The sequence below is a fragment of the Ostrea edulis genome, chromosome 6 (genome assembly GCF_947568905.1).
Source record: "Ostrea edulis chromosome 6, xbOstEdul1.1, whole genome shotgun sequence".
NCBI lineage: Eukaryota > Metazoa > Mollusca > Bivalvia > Ostreida > Ostreidae > Ostrea > Ostrea edulis.
This window is the reverse complement of record NC_079169.1, coordinates 82,823,836-82,840,296: the sequence shown is the minus strand read 5'-3', so window position 1 is coordinate 82,840,296 and position 16,461 is coordinate 82,823,836. Positions and strand designations below refer to the sequence as shown.

General features: G+C 36.9%; 1 protein-coding gene across 1 annotated transcript; it reads left to right on the top strand.

Annotated features, from left to right (window-relative positions):
* The first annotated feature begins 3,628 nt into the window (after positions 1-3,628).
* Positions 3,629-16,423, top strand: LOC125646418 (collagen alpha-5(VI) chain-like). The gene is made up of 8 exons (XM_048872679.2): positions 3,629-3,947; positions 4,696-4,821; positions 5,603-5,628; positions 8,222-8,354; positions 9,489-9,570; positions 10,091-10,374; positions 13,292-13,565; positions 13,768-16,423. The coding sequence occupies exons 5-8, from the start codon at positions 9,543-9,545 to the stop codon at positions 14,322-14,324; spliced, it is 1,143 nt and encodes a 380-aa protein (XP_048728636.2). The 5' UTR covers positions 3,629-3,947; positions 4,696-4,821; positions 5,603-5,628; positions 8,222-8,354; positions 9,489-9,542; the 3' UTR covers positions 14,325-16,423.
* The last annotated feature ends 38 nt before the right edge of the window (positions 16,424-16,461 follow it).

Below are 16,461 nucleotides of genomic sequence, written 5' to 3'. Positions count from 1 at the left end.
AGTTGGGGCCACAATAGGGGATCAAAGTTTTACATGGAAATAAATAGAAAAAATCTTTAAAAATCATCTTCTCAAGAACCAATGGGCCAGAGGAGCTGAGATTTACATGATATGTTTCTGACATAGTGCAGATTCAAGTTTGTAAAAATCATGGCCTCTAGGGGTAGGTTGGGGCCACAATAGGGACTAATGTTTTACATGCAAACATATATAGAAAGTCTTCAGATATGGGCCAAGGTAACTCGGGTGAGCGATATGGCCCTTGGGCCTCTTGGGTTTTTTGTTTTTTGTTGTTGTTTTTGTTTTTAGATTTAGGAGTTCCTTGTCATGTGTGTGACGTATGTAAATATGAGGAGATAAGATATTAGCAGTAGACCCGTTGTCCAACTGAACTTCACATATTTTCCATTAAAGGGACTGGTTCACGTTTTTTGTAAAAATTAAAAATTAAAAATATAACTAATTTAAAGTTGACAACCAAACTTTGGACCGTCTTAATGCAAGGATAAAAGGAATATTTTAGCTTTGATTCTGTGTTATATAAACAAAGACTCGAGTCTTTTATGTAAACAAACCATTTTGTAATTTAAAGCATCTTCATTTTGTACAATTACAAATTTTAACTTTTAAATGACACATTTGACCTAAAGTATACTTGAAATGGGATATATATAATAAACTTGAATCAATATCCATTTATTTTAAAACTTCAAAAACAATAACACACCTCAATCTTTGTTTTCAAAACAAATGATAAACTCTCTATAATATTAATGAGCTTCTGTCATGATGAATAACCTTAATTTTCTTGTAAAACCTTCTAAACATATTAGACGGTAGATTTTGATCATTTAAAGTGAAAAACAAAATTTTGGGTAAAATCGTGAATCAGTCCCTTTAATATTCATGATGGCCGTATGACGTTTTGACGATAGCGAGTGCACTTGTTCGATAACAAGAACGAGTTCATCAGATGATGATGAGTTACTTTCATGAACCTCAATCTCATGAACTTGTTACGTTCTACGGTTCCATATGCCACAATGGGGACTCTTTGTTGGGGTATTTCTTTTTCAAAATGGTTTTGTTCACCACATTTATTAAAAGTCCAAACGCTGGACATTTCTCTCTACTGCGCGGATGTGTTCTCTCACAGTAAGGACGAGACTGAAGAATTGGTGCAGATTTTGTGATCTCTACGTTTCTCTTTTTATCACCACGATTATCTTGTTTCACTTTATGCTTGACATGTTGAACATCTGCAATAGAACTGAGCTGAGATTTGACCGACATATATCTATCGCTCAGGTCATCCGAACATTCTCTGTTATTTAGTGTTCAAGAGGCGTTGGCATGTTAAAGAACCCTTTCTGCTACGGCCCTGGGCGCTAAGTATAAGTCTAAATTTGTGGTACTTCACCTACGGCTGGTGATGTCTCAATATGAGACCTAAGTCGTTAACACAGGTAGTAACAGATTCATCGCCAAACGCTCGGCATCAGGTGTGAATGTCACGGGTCCTCGGAGATGACTTTAAAAACGGATGACCCACGTCACAGTAGATGTGACACACTAAAGAACCCTCACTGCTCAATGGCCGTAAACGCCGAGCATAAGCCTATTTGATGTCCTTCACCAGTCTTCGTGACGTCTTCATATGAGTTAAATATTCTCGAAAGGACGTAAAACACAAAAACAAAACAACAAAAAAATAAAACAAACAAACAACCCCTATATTGCGGAGAATTTCAAAAACTACATGCGAAATAGTATGCACGATGATAGATTGGCTGCACTTGTTTAGTTTGATTGAGATTGATTGATTGTATCTTGTTTAACGTCCCTCTCGAGAATTTTTCATTCATATGGAGACGTCACCAAGAGCACCGATTGTTCTTTAGCGTGCCACACCTACTGTGATTTTTAAGGTCATCTCCAAGGATCCGTGACATCCGCGCCTGATGCCGAGCGTTTGGCGACGAAACTGTCACTACCTGCTTTAATGACTTAGGTCTCTCGCGGCCGGAATTAGAACCCCGACCTTCCGCATGCGGGGCGAACTCTCCACCTCGATACCACCGCGGCGATCGAGTGATTAGAGATAAATGAATAAAAATAAATGAAACGATGGTTACTTGATGAAAATCCACAGTCATACGAAAAAAATCCTGGATCCGCCCACAAGATGCCACGAGCTTTAGGTGATGTGACACAAACTTTGAGTTATGCATGGTGCTTACTTCACTGAGGGTTCTTTATCGTGCCAATGTCTACTATGACACGGGACCTCTGTTCTTATTGTCATATAAGCGAAATACCTGTGGTTTTCGTTTCTCTTGGTGAAGAACATACATTTTCTGTTCTAAACTTCTTGGGGGTTTCATGCGGCACCGGTATCAATAATCGAACCCATACTACCCATATTTCTCTGCGTCGGAAGTTTGGAATCGAACCCAGACCTCCAATCTCTACCCAGAGTTATCGTTCCCGCTATGCTACACTAATACCTCTGTCAACGTCTAAAAATCATATCAAAACGTACTAACACTAACTTAGCATATCAAACTGTAATGATCATATCCAAGCAAATCAAACACTTGTCTGAATTTTATAAACGCAGAATCTGGTATATATGAGACACTGGGCGAATTAAAAGGTTTTACATAAATATTCATTCATTCATTCATCCAATAATACTAGAATAATCATGGAATTCGTTGTTTTTGTGAACTTACTGTAAGATTTTAAGCTTAACACTAAAACTTGTAAAATCATACTTTATAATGCAATAGGTAGAAATAAGTTTTGCCAAGAATCTTGACATTCAGACATTGACAGAGGTGTTGTCGCCCTCTGGTGAGAGATTGCCAGACCTCCCGGTTGCGAAGCGAATACCATAACCACAAGACTCTCGCGACCAATATTATTTATATTAGTTGTCCATTCATTTATTTCATGCAATAGCATCAAATCCATCATATTTGTTATTAATTCCATAAGATAGACTATTCTGCACTTTGTGTTTTCGAAACTTTGGCCTTTTCTATATCACGAATGAAGTGATAGACACCTGTCGAATTCAGACTTTTAAAGGTACCTATCTGTGACAAGCTGTGCATGTATTTTGTTACAATAGCACCGTGCCATAAGTTTAAGAGAAATAAAATTATCAAATACCTCCTAATTATTCGTTGTTTGACGCTCTTTCAGCCTTATATGGATTCCCCTGACGCGCATGGGACTATTTATAGACGCCTAACAGACAATGTATAATTTTTGCGTACCCGCTGTATATACTTTCTAAATAATCTTCTCATTATTTTAGAATTTTCCTTGCAAATGTTTTCAAGCATGTGATTACATGTAAGGGAAATTTAATGACTTTAAAAACTAATCAATATGTTTGAAAGTAATTCCGTGCAAAAATCCGATCATACAGCTTTAATACCTAGCTTTCGGATAATTAAAACCGAGGTATCGTTTCGCGGTAGGCTTTGTCCCGATAGAAAAAAAAACAACACTTCATTACTATGGCTCCGAGAGCCATGCAAAGGTAAATTTGTGACGTCAAGATCGATATGAATAAAAAATTCTGGAAAGGACAAATTTTATAAACAAAGTTAGCGATAGTGATCTTTAGCTGTTCAATTTAAGTGAAAATAATCAATTTTATGAGATAGTTATTAAAAAACCACCGCAAAAACAAGTACACAAGAAACACGTTTAATGACTATAAATGAGAGAGGGAGGGGGGAAATCACGACCTAAATTGATAAGATTATTCTAAAGAACTAAAATACTTGATTTCAAGTAAAGGCAAGATACAATTGTAACAGTATCGATTCCACAAAGTAAGTCAAATCTTTAAATCGTTTACCGGATAGACACTCACGGGATGGAAAGGCTGACGGTGTTTAGAATACTCCTCCTATTTATCTGTGATCATTGTAAGTATTTCCGATCATCAAAATCCAATACTCTTCAAGAATCAATCGCATTGATTGAAATAAACCAGTTTCAAGTTTAAAAAAAAAAAAAATTAATATAAGACAAAGACCCCGACTGAGGTATAGTCCTCTCCTGAATGAAATAACATGTTTTATATATGTATACATCAAATTGAAACAAGGTGAACAAAGGGATTGTTACAGGTAGATCTGGAGGTATGGTTTCATCTAAAGTATGGAAGGTACATTGTATATGAAGTTCTTTGATGTCTTGGTTACTGACAACAAAGTCTTGCATAATTTGGCAATGTCTCTCTGTCATGTTTCATTTTATAATAAAAATCTGCATTATAAAGTAGTTATAATGCAGATTTTTGTTTTTAAATAAGAATATGACAGGAAGACCAAAGAGTATTTGAATATCTTCATTATTTAAGAAATCATTAATGGAATTTAACATTGGTATTCTCAGTTTAGGTAGGGATTTCTTTCAACAAAAATAAATAAAATTCACATTCCAGGAGGTAATCACCACTTTCTAGATATACATGAATTATAAGACCTTCATATGAGTAGCCATGAATATAAGGTAATTCCACCCGAGAGTTGTAAAACAGCGGTAAAACTCGAGGAATTTCCAACTGGCTACCACCATATAAAATCAAAATGTGGCGACGGCTATATAAATTAACTGGCGGCCACCTTCCGTAGGTTTGTCCAATATCTAATATAACAATCATTTTCACAGTCTATAGCCTGGGTTTCGAAGAAAATCTACGTTACGAAGTAACCGAAAGAACAGCCAAACGATTTCTTCGCTCTACACACACCTATGTTGACTGCAGAGACAAGTTCTGTGGCGAGTTTCGCAGTGGTATGGAATTAAAATTTTTGTCTAATTTTTTAGGAAAACTACCGACATTTCCATTTTTTCAAACAATACTGAGAAACCAATTGCAAGGATGGATTCTTCTATAATTCATCAGACACGTTGAGATGTGATATTTTGTATGCACCACTATAGATTGTATATATATTCTTTGACACACAAAAATAGCTGCTGATCTGTACCTATTGGGACAGATCAGAGAGTTACCGATCAACCCTTATAAAAACATTCGATTTGCGGCGCAGAAAAAAAAACACACTGTAGGGGAATCTGCTCACATAAGAAAGATAAAAAAAATCCCCTTAATGAAAGATTAGGGGTAGGGCATTTTAATGGTCCCCAAAAGGAATAAAATTTTCTTTTCTCAGTTACCGGTACATTTGTCAGTGATGACTTATTCCCATATATAGATTTGAGGAGGAGAGGGTGCATTAATTTTGTTTCAATGGAAACAAAATTAATACTTTCAAATGATGGAACCGAATACTATTTTGTTATGCTGTTGAATACTATTTTGTTATGCTGTTGAATACTATTTTGTTATGCTGCTGAATCTCCTGAAAGTATATCCCCCTATCATTCAATTTCCCGAGATCCCATTTTGGCGTTAAATGCTACATCTGTAAGAAAGAAAGAATAAGATGGTCTTAGCCTGAATGCTGACAAGAATCCATCCTTAGTACCAGTATTAACATATTTATATTATGAATCAAATCATAAATGTTTTGTTCATATCTTTTTTCGAATAACATTTTATTATGTTTAGAACATGGTTTGGATGGCGACTGCTTGGTAAGTTTTCATTGAAATGCTCAATTTTATGTATCAGCTTAATTCTATAGTTTTAAAGATTTGATCTTTGAATTTGCAGCTTTTTGTATATATAATGTGACATTAACTGAATGAACAAACAGATGACTTCTTAGAACGACTTATAAAGTTGATCGATGGGAAAATCGTATACTGTGTGTTGGAGAAGATATTATATAAAAAAAATTCATAAATCAATTGCATAAAAGTGTAGCAAGAGCTTAATTATTATCTCAGTTCGACGAACTTACGGTATCAGGGAGAGAGCTGAAATAGGCTATGCCTGCTGCCCAATCCCATTTACTTATCCCAGTTCAACGAACCTGCGGTGTTTTAAACAAATTGTTGGGCACCGCTGCTTTCTCTCTTAAAGGTTTGCAATATGACGTAGCATATAAGAGATACAAGCCCCTATCTTTACTCCTCACGAAAATATTGACGCCTGTGGAGAAACTTCAAACGAACAATATGTCATAACGTATGTCAGAAGTGGAGTAAATCAAATGTGGATTCTAAAAAAATTCTAAAGAACTTTTAATAAATTTGAATTCACAAAACTTTTCTCAAATAAACAACATCAAACCGTATGATTTAACAACACTTTACACGAACATTCCTCACGATAAATTAAAGACTGGGCTTAATTTTGACATCAGAGACAACTGCTTCTTCAACAAAAATGGAAAAGGAAATATTCATATCTAGTGATCAGTCATTCAAAAGCTTACTTTGCTAAACACCACTCTGATTCCACGCACAAGTATTCTGAAGTTGGAATAAAAAATATGCTAGAGTTCCTCATTGACAATATATTCATATCTAGTGATCAGTCATCCAAAACATTACTTTGTTCAACACACTCTGATTCTACGCACAAGTACTCTAAAGTTGATATTAAAAAAGTGCTTGAGTTCTCATTGACATCATCTTCGTAGTCTTTGTTGATAAAGTTTTCCAACAGACTGTTAGAATCCCCATGGGCACGGATTTTGCTCCTTTATTAGCGACTGTTTTTTTAAAAAAATATTCTTTCGAGGCAGAATTTATTAAAACGCTTCCACATGAGAAGAAAAAAATCAGTTGTTGTGGCCTTAAACTCGACATTCAAATATATCGAAGGCATTTCGATTCCCAGTGAACTCGAAATAAAAGTCACCACAGAGCCGTCCACACATCTGCATCAAACTTGGATATTCCATTGAACATAGATGTTAACGACAAACTAACAACTCAACTTTATGACAAACGGGATAATTTCAGTTTCTCCATCGTCAACATCCCATATTTATGTAGCAATATCCCATTATCACTTGCATATGGTGTTTATTTCTCTGAATTGGTTCGATACGCAAGAGAGAGCTTGTTCTGCGTATGATGCAGGCTACTAACAAGTAAGTTGATGTTACAGGGATTTCAACAGTCTCGTTTAAAGTTACCATTTCGCAAATTTTATGGTCGTTATAATGATCTAGTTTGTCAATACAACCTGTCATTGGATCAAATGCAGTCTGACGTGATCCAAACCAATTGTTAGACCGTTCTTTGCACACTGATATTTCCTACGGATTAATCCGTTAACCTGATCAAGATACAGTGCTCACGGCGGATGTAACCGGTCGACAGGAGATGCTTACTCCTCCTAGGCATCTGATCCTACATCTGTTGTGTCCAGCTCTTTATTTTGTATTCCTTGTGGGATTTATGAGATTGATCACTGTTCGTTATCTTCACCTTTCATTTTGCGGAAACAGGAAGAATGAGGGGTTTGCGTGATGTTCTCTAACCTGTGAACATTCTTAGTACGGTACCACCTTGTCCTCACAGTTTATACAACACAATATGAATAAGTTTAGTTGATGCTAGGACTTTCAAAGAATACATGAACCACATGTTTAACGCAATAGTCTTGAATATGAAAACGGAAAATCCCAAATCACGCAGTGCATGTTGTGAATATTTCATGGATGTGTATACAGTGTGCCGTAGTAATATTTGATACATCTAGTGTGGTTATTTTTTGCATAAACGTTTGAATAATTTTCCTTTTTGAATTATACTTTCTGACATCTTTTGCAATTTGATATGAATGAATATCATAAGAAATAGTTTGTTCTTTCTATGACTTACATGTATCTGTTGCAGTAGGTCGACACTCCGATCGAATATGATTACACCCCCCTTCCCGATTTATAAATTGTACTTACGTCAGATGGCATCTGAAGGGAAAATATTCCAGACCAAAAAAAAATAAAAATAAAATAAACCATTTCTATTTGATATTTATAAAGCAACCGTCTCTCTCTCTCTCTCGTCCGAAAATGAATTTGGAAAAAAATACACGCACGTAAGAAAATACCAATAAGACAATGTTGATTTTAAGATCTAACGGTTTCTATATAGTCAATCAAACTCCTGATCAATGATTGAATAAACAGGAAACCCGTATACATGTAGTTTGAAAAAATGATGATAACCAAAAAAGTAAAGTTTCTTAGTTAAAAAAGAAGATTCGTGCATTATGTCTCTATATATATTTAATTTTAAAACTCAAACCTACATGAAAATCTAATCATAGACATATTTTGCCACTGGAGGACCAAAAGTAAAGAACGAAGGTTGTACAACATCTGCCTGCCCAATTGGGACGTCCTGTTATATTCCGAGTACACCTGACATAGCCACGTGTCCAGATTTATTCAAGTGTTCAGGTATTTTACATACAGCTTTACACAAAACGTCAGTTATATCAACTCAAAAAGGTAAATGAAAAAAAGTGCTTATTTTAGCGAGGTGGATTTTTTCCTGAAACCCCCCCCCCCCCCCCCCCCCCCACCCCCCCCCCCCCCCCACCCCCCCCCCCCCTCCCCCCCCCCCCCCCCCCCCCCCTTGGAGTATCTATTTTCAGCGAGGTGATATTTTAACAATTCTCTGATTCCTATATTGAACTCAATATTATGACGCGTTCAACGTAAAGCGTACCATAGTTCACCATCCGGACATTGAATTTCTAACGTACAAATCTGAGTACTAGAAATGTGATGACAGCCTAGACCACACTCTCTGCTAAACGCGCTTGTATAGCAGTAAGTGTTTGACGATTTACGTAAATGTTGGGGTTTTTTTTTCTTCAAAAGAAATAAAGTGCCGTCAAACATTAAAAATAATCTTTGAAATAAATGATTATTAATCTCGTTGGTTATTACTTCAAAACTGATATGGATATATCTCTCAAAATAAGACAAAACATTGAATAGATGTAAGCGGCAAATGGGTATTGTACTTTCGTTTTTTCAAAGGTCACGGTATCTTTTCAAAATGAAATTATTTAAGATGAATTGGTAGATAATTTTAAAATCAAAGTGGATATTGTAGGAATAACCACAGGTAATGACTATCATTTTCTTTTTTCAGAAATCGGTCCAAAATTACCACATTTCGGCAATAATAGGTACTGAAACCTGTACGTTAGGCATGTTCTATAAACGAATTTCTTTGCCACATCAAAAATATTCTCCTGTTGTTCTTCAAAATCTTATCAATCTTGATAATAACAAAAGTCTTTTACTTCATCTATATTGATATTAGTATGTAATATATAGGTCAGTCAAGTTAACTTACCGGTGTGGTCGTCGGCTTCATTACGTCAGCCAAGAAAGATCATTCGAATATCCCCATAACGGTAGGAATTATTGGCGTTCTCAACAACCTCGCTAATAACGCCAAAATTGGATCCTCGCTAAAAATTCTACTTGTACGGTATATAATTGTACAGTTTATTTTAATCAATCTATTTTATTGTATTCTATTTTTTAAAATATATGATGTATGATTTTACACACTAGAAAATCCATGTTTGGGCTATCCCTGCACAGAAGCGTCCGATTTGTGTTTCCACGATGGGCCAAATTCAACACAAATGTTCAAGTAAGAGAAAATACAGTATTCGGAGAGATGAAATATATCTTTTAACGACACTTGCTTATAAACTTTTTTTTTTTCAAAAATGAAAACTAAATTTATGTTTTTATTTTTTATAAGTAAAATGAACATAATTTACCATGTTGGAATGTAATTTATTCCCCTGGTTTCTCAATTAAGTCCAAAACATTGCGGGAAATATTTAAAGATTTATTAAAGGCAGGGGTAAAACATTTCAACTTTTGAACATCATAGAAAATTTACACGTCCCTAATTCTTTTTAAAGGAATTTTATATTTCTACTTATTACAACCAAACTATTTTAAGCCAACAGATACATATCAAGCTATGCATCCATATTTTTTGTTTTATTTCAAGTGTCTTAGGAATGTTTATGAAATTTTATCCCCATTTAATTATGTGATAGAAAATAACACTTCACGGAATATTTATTAATGATAATGTCTCCGTCATCAATTCACGTACAGTATATTACTAAAACATTTCATCTATTGTTTAAATGCAGATTGCAACACTGGAAAATCCGACATTGTCTTCGTCATAGACTCATCTGTCAGTGTAGGAAAATACCTCAACAAATCCACTGACTTCTTGTTGGGAGTTATCACTGGTCTAGAGATCGGAAACACTGCTTTTAGAGTGGCACTGATGACGTATTCATTCGACCTGAACGTCCAGTTTGCTTTTGATCGCTACACGTCAAAGACATTACTACTGGGTGCTATTCACGGCGTGGCAGCTCAGAGTGGAGTTACGTTTACTGCAAAGGCATTACACGGAGCAGAAGAGGTGCTTCTGTTTGCATAGTTACTTCTTGTTTGTCTTATCATTTCAGAAGACCAGAAGGAGAAGAAATGATTCAAATCACATTGATTCCGTCTATTCACCACTGAAATGTCACCAGTCACTTAATAATGATAAACTTTATTAAGATTTCTTGATCACTTTGTTAATGAGAAACCTCAACTTATTAGAAAGATTTCGTTCTGGTAACACGGCTGCTATCGGTCCAGTGGTCGTCCTGTCATAGGGTTCTGGTAACACGGCTGCTATCGGTCCAGTGGTCGTCCTGTCATAGGGTTCTCGTTCTGGTAACACGGCTGCTATCGGTCCAGTGGTCGTCCTGTCATAGGGTTCTGGTAACACGGCTGCTATCGGTCCAGTGGGTCGTCCTGTCATAGGGTTCTGGTAACACGGCTGCTATCGGTCCAGTGGTCGTCCTGTCATAGGGTTCTGGTAACACGGCTGCTGTCGGTCCAGTGGTCGTCCTGTCATAGGGTTCTGGTAACACGGCTGCTGTCGGTCCAGTGGTCGTCCTGTCATAGGGTTCTGGTAACACGGCTGCTATCGGTCCAGTGGTCGTCCTGTCATAGGGTTCTGGTAACACGGCTGCTGTCGGTCCAGTGGTCGTCCTGTCATAGGGTTCTGGTAACACGGCTGCTGTCGGTCCAGTGGTCGTCCTGTCATAGGGTTCTGGTAACACGGCTGCTGTCGGTCCAGTGGTCGTCCCTGTCATAGGGTTCTGGTAACACGGCTGCTATCGGTCCAGTGGTCGTCCTGTCTTAGGGTTCTGGTAACACGGCTGCTATCGGTCCAGTGGTCGTCCTGTCATAGGGTTCTTTTCAGAAACCTTCATCCCATGAGTTTTCGCGTTTATCTTTTAGTTCGGCGTGTGATTTTTAAAGAACGTAAAACAATTTTCCCCCTTGAATATACTCATAGTACAGTGTATTAAAACAATATGGGGTGTGTTTTAAAACCCACCATCAAATATATTTTCGTTTAGAAGCATGTTTATGGAGTGTAAAACGTTGCTATATTCGATAAATCTTCTATGTTTGATATCTTGTAATGTACATTCAACATATTGTGATGCATGTTTCATACCGATTGTTAGGCCGTTCTTGGCACATTGATTTTGACTATGGATAACAGGAGCGGATCCAGGAATTGTGGGTTACGGGGAGCGCCACTGTATGAGGCAGGGGGTCTGGGGGCCCGCCCTTGAGGGGAGCCAAGGGGGCGAAGGCCTCCGGAAGCTCCTGGGTTTTACAGGTTTTATAGAGCTTGAAATATATCTCCTATTTAGTCATTTGAACTATTTTCTATCATTTTTTTATAAGGTGAAATTAATAAAAATGACGCAAATTTTAAGGGTTTTGGGGAAAAATTAAGTTCTCCCAATACAGTATTTCAATAAAACAAAAGATTTTGTTATTTATTTCTCATGGAGTGGATGAAATTATTGCTTCTCTTATCGGTTAGTACATTTTTCTAACAAGATACCACGATTTACCTTAAATTTTGAAAATTTTGTGTGTGTGTGGGCGGGGGGGTGGGGGGGGGGGGGGGGGGGGGGGGGGAGGGAGACCGGCTGCGCCCCCCCTTAATCCGCCACTGGATAACTCCGTTTACCTGATCAAGATAGAGGGGTCACGGCGGGTGTGACCGATTGACAGGGAATGCTTACTCCTCCTAGGCACCTGATCCCAACCTCTGGTATATCCAGGGGTCCGACCGCCGTGAATGGTCTAGAAGTAGAGCGTTCGCCCCGCATGCGGAAGGTCAGGGTTCGAATCCTGGCCGCAACAGACCTAAGTCGTAAAAACAGGTAGTGACAGTTCCATCGCCAAACGCTCGGCATCAGGTGTGAATGTCACGGGTCCTCGGATATGACCTTAAAAACGGATGTCCAGTGTCACAGTCAGTGTGGCACACAAAAAAAAACCCTCACTGCTCAATGGCGTAAGCGCCGAGTATAGGCCTAAATTGGAAGCCCTTCATCAATCTCTCACCAGAGGGCGTATTACGCTGCGCTACAACACCTCTGTCAACGTCTGAATGTCAAGATTCTTGGCAAAACTTATTTCTACCTATTGCATTATAAAGTATGATTTTACAAGTTTTAGTGTTAAGCTTAAAATCTTACAGTAAGTTCACAAAAACAACGAATTCCATGATTATTCTAGTATTATTGGATGAATGAATATTTATATAAAACCTTTTCATTCGCTCAGGTGTCTCATATTTACCAGCTTCTGCGTTTATAAAATCCAGACAAGCGTTTGATTTGCTTAGATATGATCATTACAGTTTGATATGCTAAGTTAGTTTTAGTACGTTTTGATATGATTTTTAGACGTTGACATAGGTATTAGTGGAGCGTAGCGGAACGATAACTCTGGGTAGAGATAATGGCCCTTCATCGGTATTGGTGACGTTTCAATATGATAATGAGTGAAAAATTCTCGAGAGGGACGTTAAAACAAGATACACTCAATCAATCCAGGAGTCCGTGTTTGCCCAACTCTCTATTTTGTATTGCTTATGAGAGTTATGAGATTGATCAGTGTTCGTTATCTTCATCTTTCATGTTCAATATCTTGTGGTGGTGCATATTCCATATCTTGTGATGTATGTTCGATAATGTTGTGATGTATGTTTAATAATGCATTGTGGGTAATATGACGCAACATCTTTCTGTTTAATTGAAAGTGCATCACAAGATTATCGAATATACATCACAAGATATAGAATACACATCACAATATATTGAACATGCATCACAAGATATTGAACATACATTACAAAATATTGAACATACACCACAATATTATCGAATATAGCAACGTTTTACACGCCATACGTATATAAAATCTCACAACTTTTATTTTGGTGAAAACAATTTGTAAACTTTTAATTGCAGTTATGCAGGAATTCTTCTAGACAGGATGTTTACAAAATTATAGTTCTAATATCCGATGGACTTTCCACCGACAGAATAGATGCTATTCGTTTTGCGACAAGGTACAGAAAATCCAAAATTCTTTTCATCGTGACTGTCGGGATAGGGAACAATATTGCGCACACTGAGCTATTGAACATTGCGTCTGAGACAGAGGTTCCTCTCATGCTTCCACCCAGCCCAGGCGATATGATCGATACCATTCGCATACTCTCTATGCACCCTTCTTGCTCGAGTAAGTAAAAATTTATAGTTTATTTGTTTCTTTATTTTCTCTGTGATATGAATACATAAAGACTCTATTCTCTTTAGAGAAGTCGAGAGGCATAGTCTTCAAGTCGATGAAGGCTATGCCTCTCGACTTCTCTAAAGAGAATAATAAAGACTCGTGCACAAAACTAAGTTTATGATGATTTTTTTCTTCTTTAATTTTAAAGAGTGCAAAATATCTTCAACGACAGATGTCTTGATTCTCCTGGATACAAAATTGAAACATCAACTTAGTATTGATGTTACCATGGAAATCGCGCTTAAACTAAAAGCAAGCGCTAAAGATACACAAGTAGGCGTGATAACTTTCTCTAATGCTACGACTTATTATTTGAATCTCAGCAGTATTTCTGACAGTGTTATGGCGTCAATCCAGTCCGTGTCAGAATCACATGCTGAACCACGTGTATATTCAGCGTTAGAGTACGTGTCATCCGAAGGATTTGCTACTCGCCGTGGCGGAAGACTTAATTCCAGAAAACTTATAATCATCGTATCCAGTGGTAACTGGACCAACCTGGCAGAGGTAAAAAAGAAAATACGAACATTAAAACAACAAAATATCCGGGTATCCACAGTTATTATTGGAGAGTATTCAGAATACGAAACAGTCAAACCCCTTTTGGACGACCCTTATTATGCATTCTATGTCGGAGATTCAACACAAACTGAAGTTCTTCAATCCTTTCCGTCACTTGCAACGTACACTAAATGTGGAAACTGAAATGAAGAACCATCATTGGAATGTTAAACACCAATCACTGCGCCATCTCCACCATACCATATGCACACTTCTTATACCCCCCCCCCCCCCCCCTTATAGAGACTCATTATCTTATCTTATGAATGAAGAGGTTTTAGAGAATGGCGGGTTTTTTGTATTAGATATACTTCGTGAAGATTGAACTACTGACAGCAACTTTAAAACAATGATGAAGTCTAAACAACTTGGAACAGATTAAACAATGAAAGTGATATTGATTTAAAAGTTTTTCAAAAGGAGCCAACAACATGGCGACGGAAATCGCCATCAAACGGTCAGAGTTATCAAATAGAAAAATTCAATTATTCATCGTTAAATGCCAACGGGAGAAGCAGTCAAACCGAATACATACACTGCTTTCAGATTATAGTAACATAGAAGTGATAAGGTTTGAGTGAGATGCTCTTGAGGACCGTATTACTAGATTTTTCATTGTGTAATGATTCATGTGAGGAAATTGTGTCTTGAAAAACATTTTACTGAAGGACTCGATATATTGGATGAGAAACATTTCACCTTGATGAGACTAATTAGTGAATATATTCGCGAGAAGGAAATGGAGTCAGCAGGGAAACCACAAAATCGTCCTGCGGTCGTAGTACATGTTCTCATCGTTCATATCATTCATCTCGTATATTCAGCAGGGAAAACACAAAATCGTCCTGCGGTCGTAGTACATGTTCTAATCGTTCATATCATTCATCTCGTACATTCAGCGTGTTCATAGGGGAGCTTTGTAAAATTCATTGACTTTGAAGATAAAACTAGTGCTAATTTAGAAATAAATTAAAACTTTGAAAGAACTAGAGATAGCACTTGTATGCAAAGTTGGAAGTTCTTTATTCATTAGGGGGGGGGGGGGGTCGTCAGTTCTGAAAATCATTTAAAATATGATACCAAAAACATGTTGATGAATTCACAAACCAATATCTGGAGATGCAGTCGATTCCAGCTAAAACTTTAGAAACTTTAATTCGAATGTGAACTACTTTACACCACAAACTTTCATTTCATCTTGGTCCGTTACAAATAACTGGATTTATCCATCAATTCCGTTGAATGGTACTTCTATGTTTACTCCGAGTTCCTGGACAATGCTTCTACACTACTAAGTCCTGTGGTTATTTAAATTCCTCACATAGTTTCATTTGTTCCAACATTTGGATCTGTTACGTCAAGTTCTGAACCAGTTCCGACCTCTTTAAGGTATCACACCGGTAATTGACCAATCGAAATGAACTTAGTCAATTGTAGTTCCATACATTTAAAAGAAATGGTTTTTTTTATTCGTGCGCGATTTTTTTTAATTTCCCCTTATTTGTTTTTCTTAAATTTTGTACACATGATTAGGAAATTTTATCTAATTTGTAGAAATAATCACTTGCGTACAAGGGAACTATTTGCTGTAGGTTGATTAGACGCACACAGGTTGTTTACAAGCACATGGAAAACACGTGGATTTGGGGGTGGTCCTGTTTGTGGACAAAAAAATTGAGAAAATGCCGCGTAGGGTATAATTTTTCTGATGTTGGCAGACGAGACAGGTAACATATAACAATCCTTGCTGAATTATTGGACACGAATTTGATAAACTGATTTTTAATTTTAAAAAAAAATCCTTCATAGGAACATATAGTGAAAATAATTACCGGTATGAAGGCCTACATCACAACGTTTCATACATTCATCAAATCTGAACTTAGCTACAGTTTCTTACATAATCATACTTATTATGAGATAATATACTGCAGATGAATGATAATGATTGAATTCCTGAAAAATGTTATGCATTAATGAAAGACTACGATAATTAAAAATCACTTTTATCGTAATTATTGAAGATAAAGCACCGGGAAACAAAATTATGACTATATTTAAAGTTCCGGGTACAGTGGGTGAAGAAATGTGGTCTTATGAACAGAATAATTACTGCTATTCGAAAATAATAAACAGAAATTGTTCTTATGAACAGAATAATTACTACTATTCGAAAATAATAAACAGAAATTTTCGTAACCAGAACCCACTTTATGGCCAAAATTGACGTTTCGGGTACAATCGCAGGAGACCAGGTATAGAGGTGATTCTAGTAGTATGT

Excerpts from the sequence above, each read along its gene's own strand:
- LOC125646418 (XM_048872679.2), top strand. The coding sequence starts at position 9,543 with ATGGGCCAAATTCAACACAAATGTTCAA. Across the intron at positions 10,375-13,291 it reads CATTACACGGAGCAGAAGAG|TTATGCAGGAATTCTTCTAG; the intron begins GTGCTTCTGTTT and ends TTTTAATTGCAG. Across the intron at positions 13,566-13,767 it reads TATGCACCCTTCTTGCTCGA|AGTGCAAAATATCTTCAACG; the intron begins GTAAGTAAAAAT and ends TTAATTTTAAAG.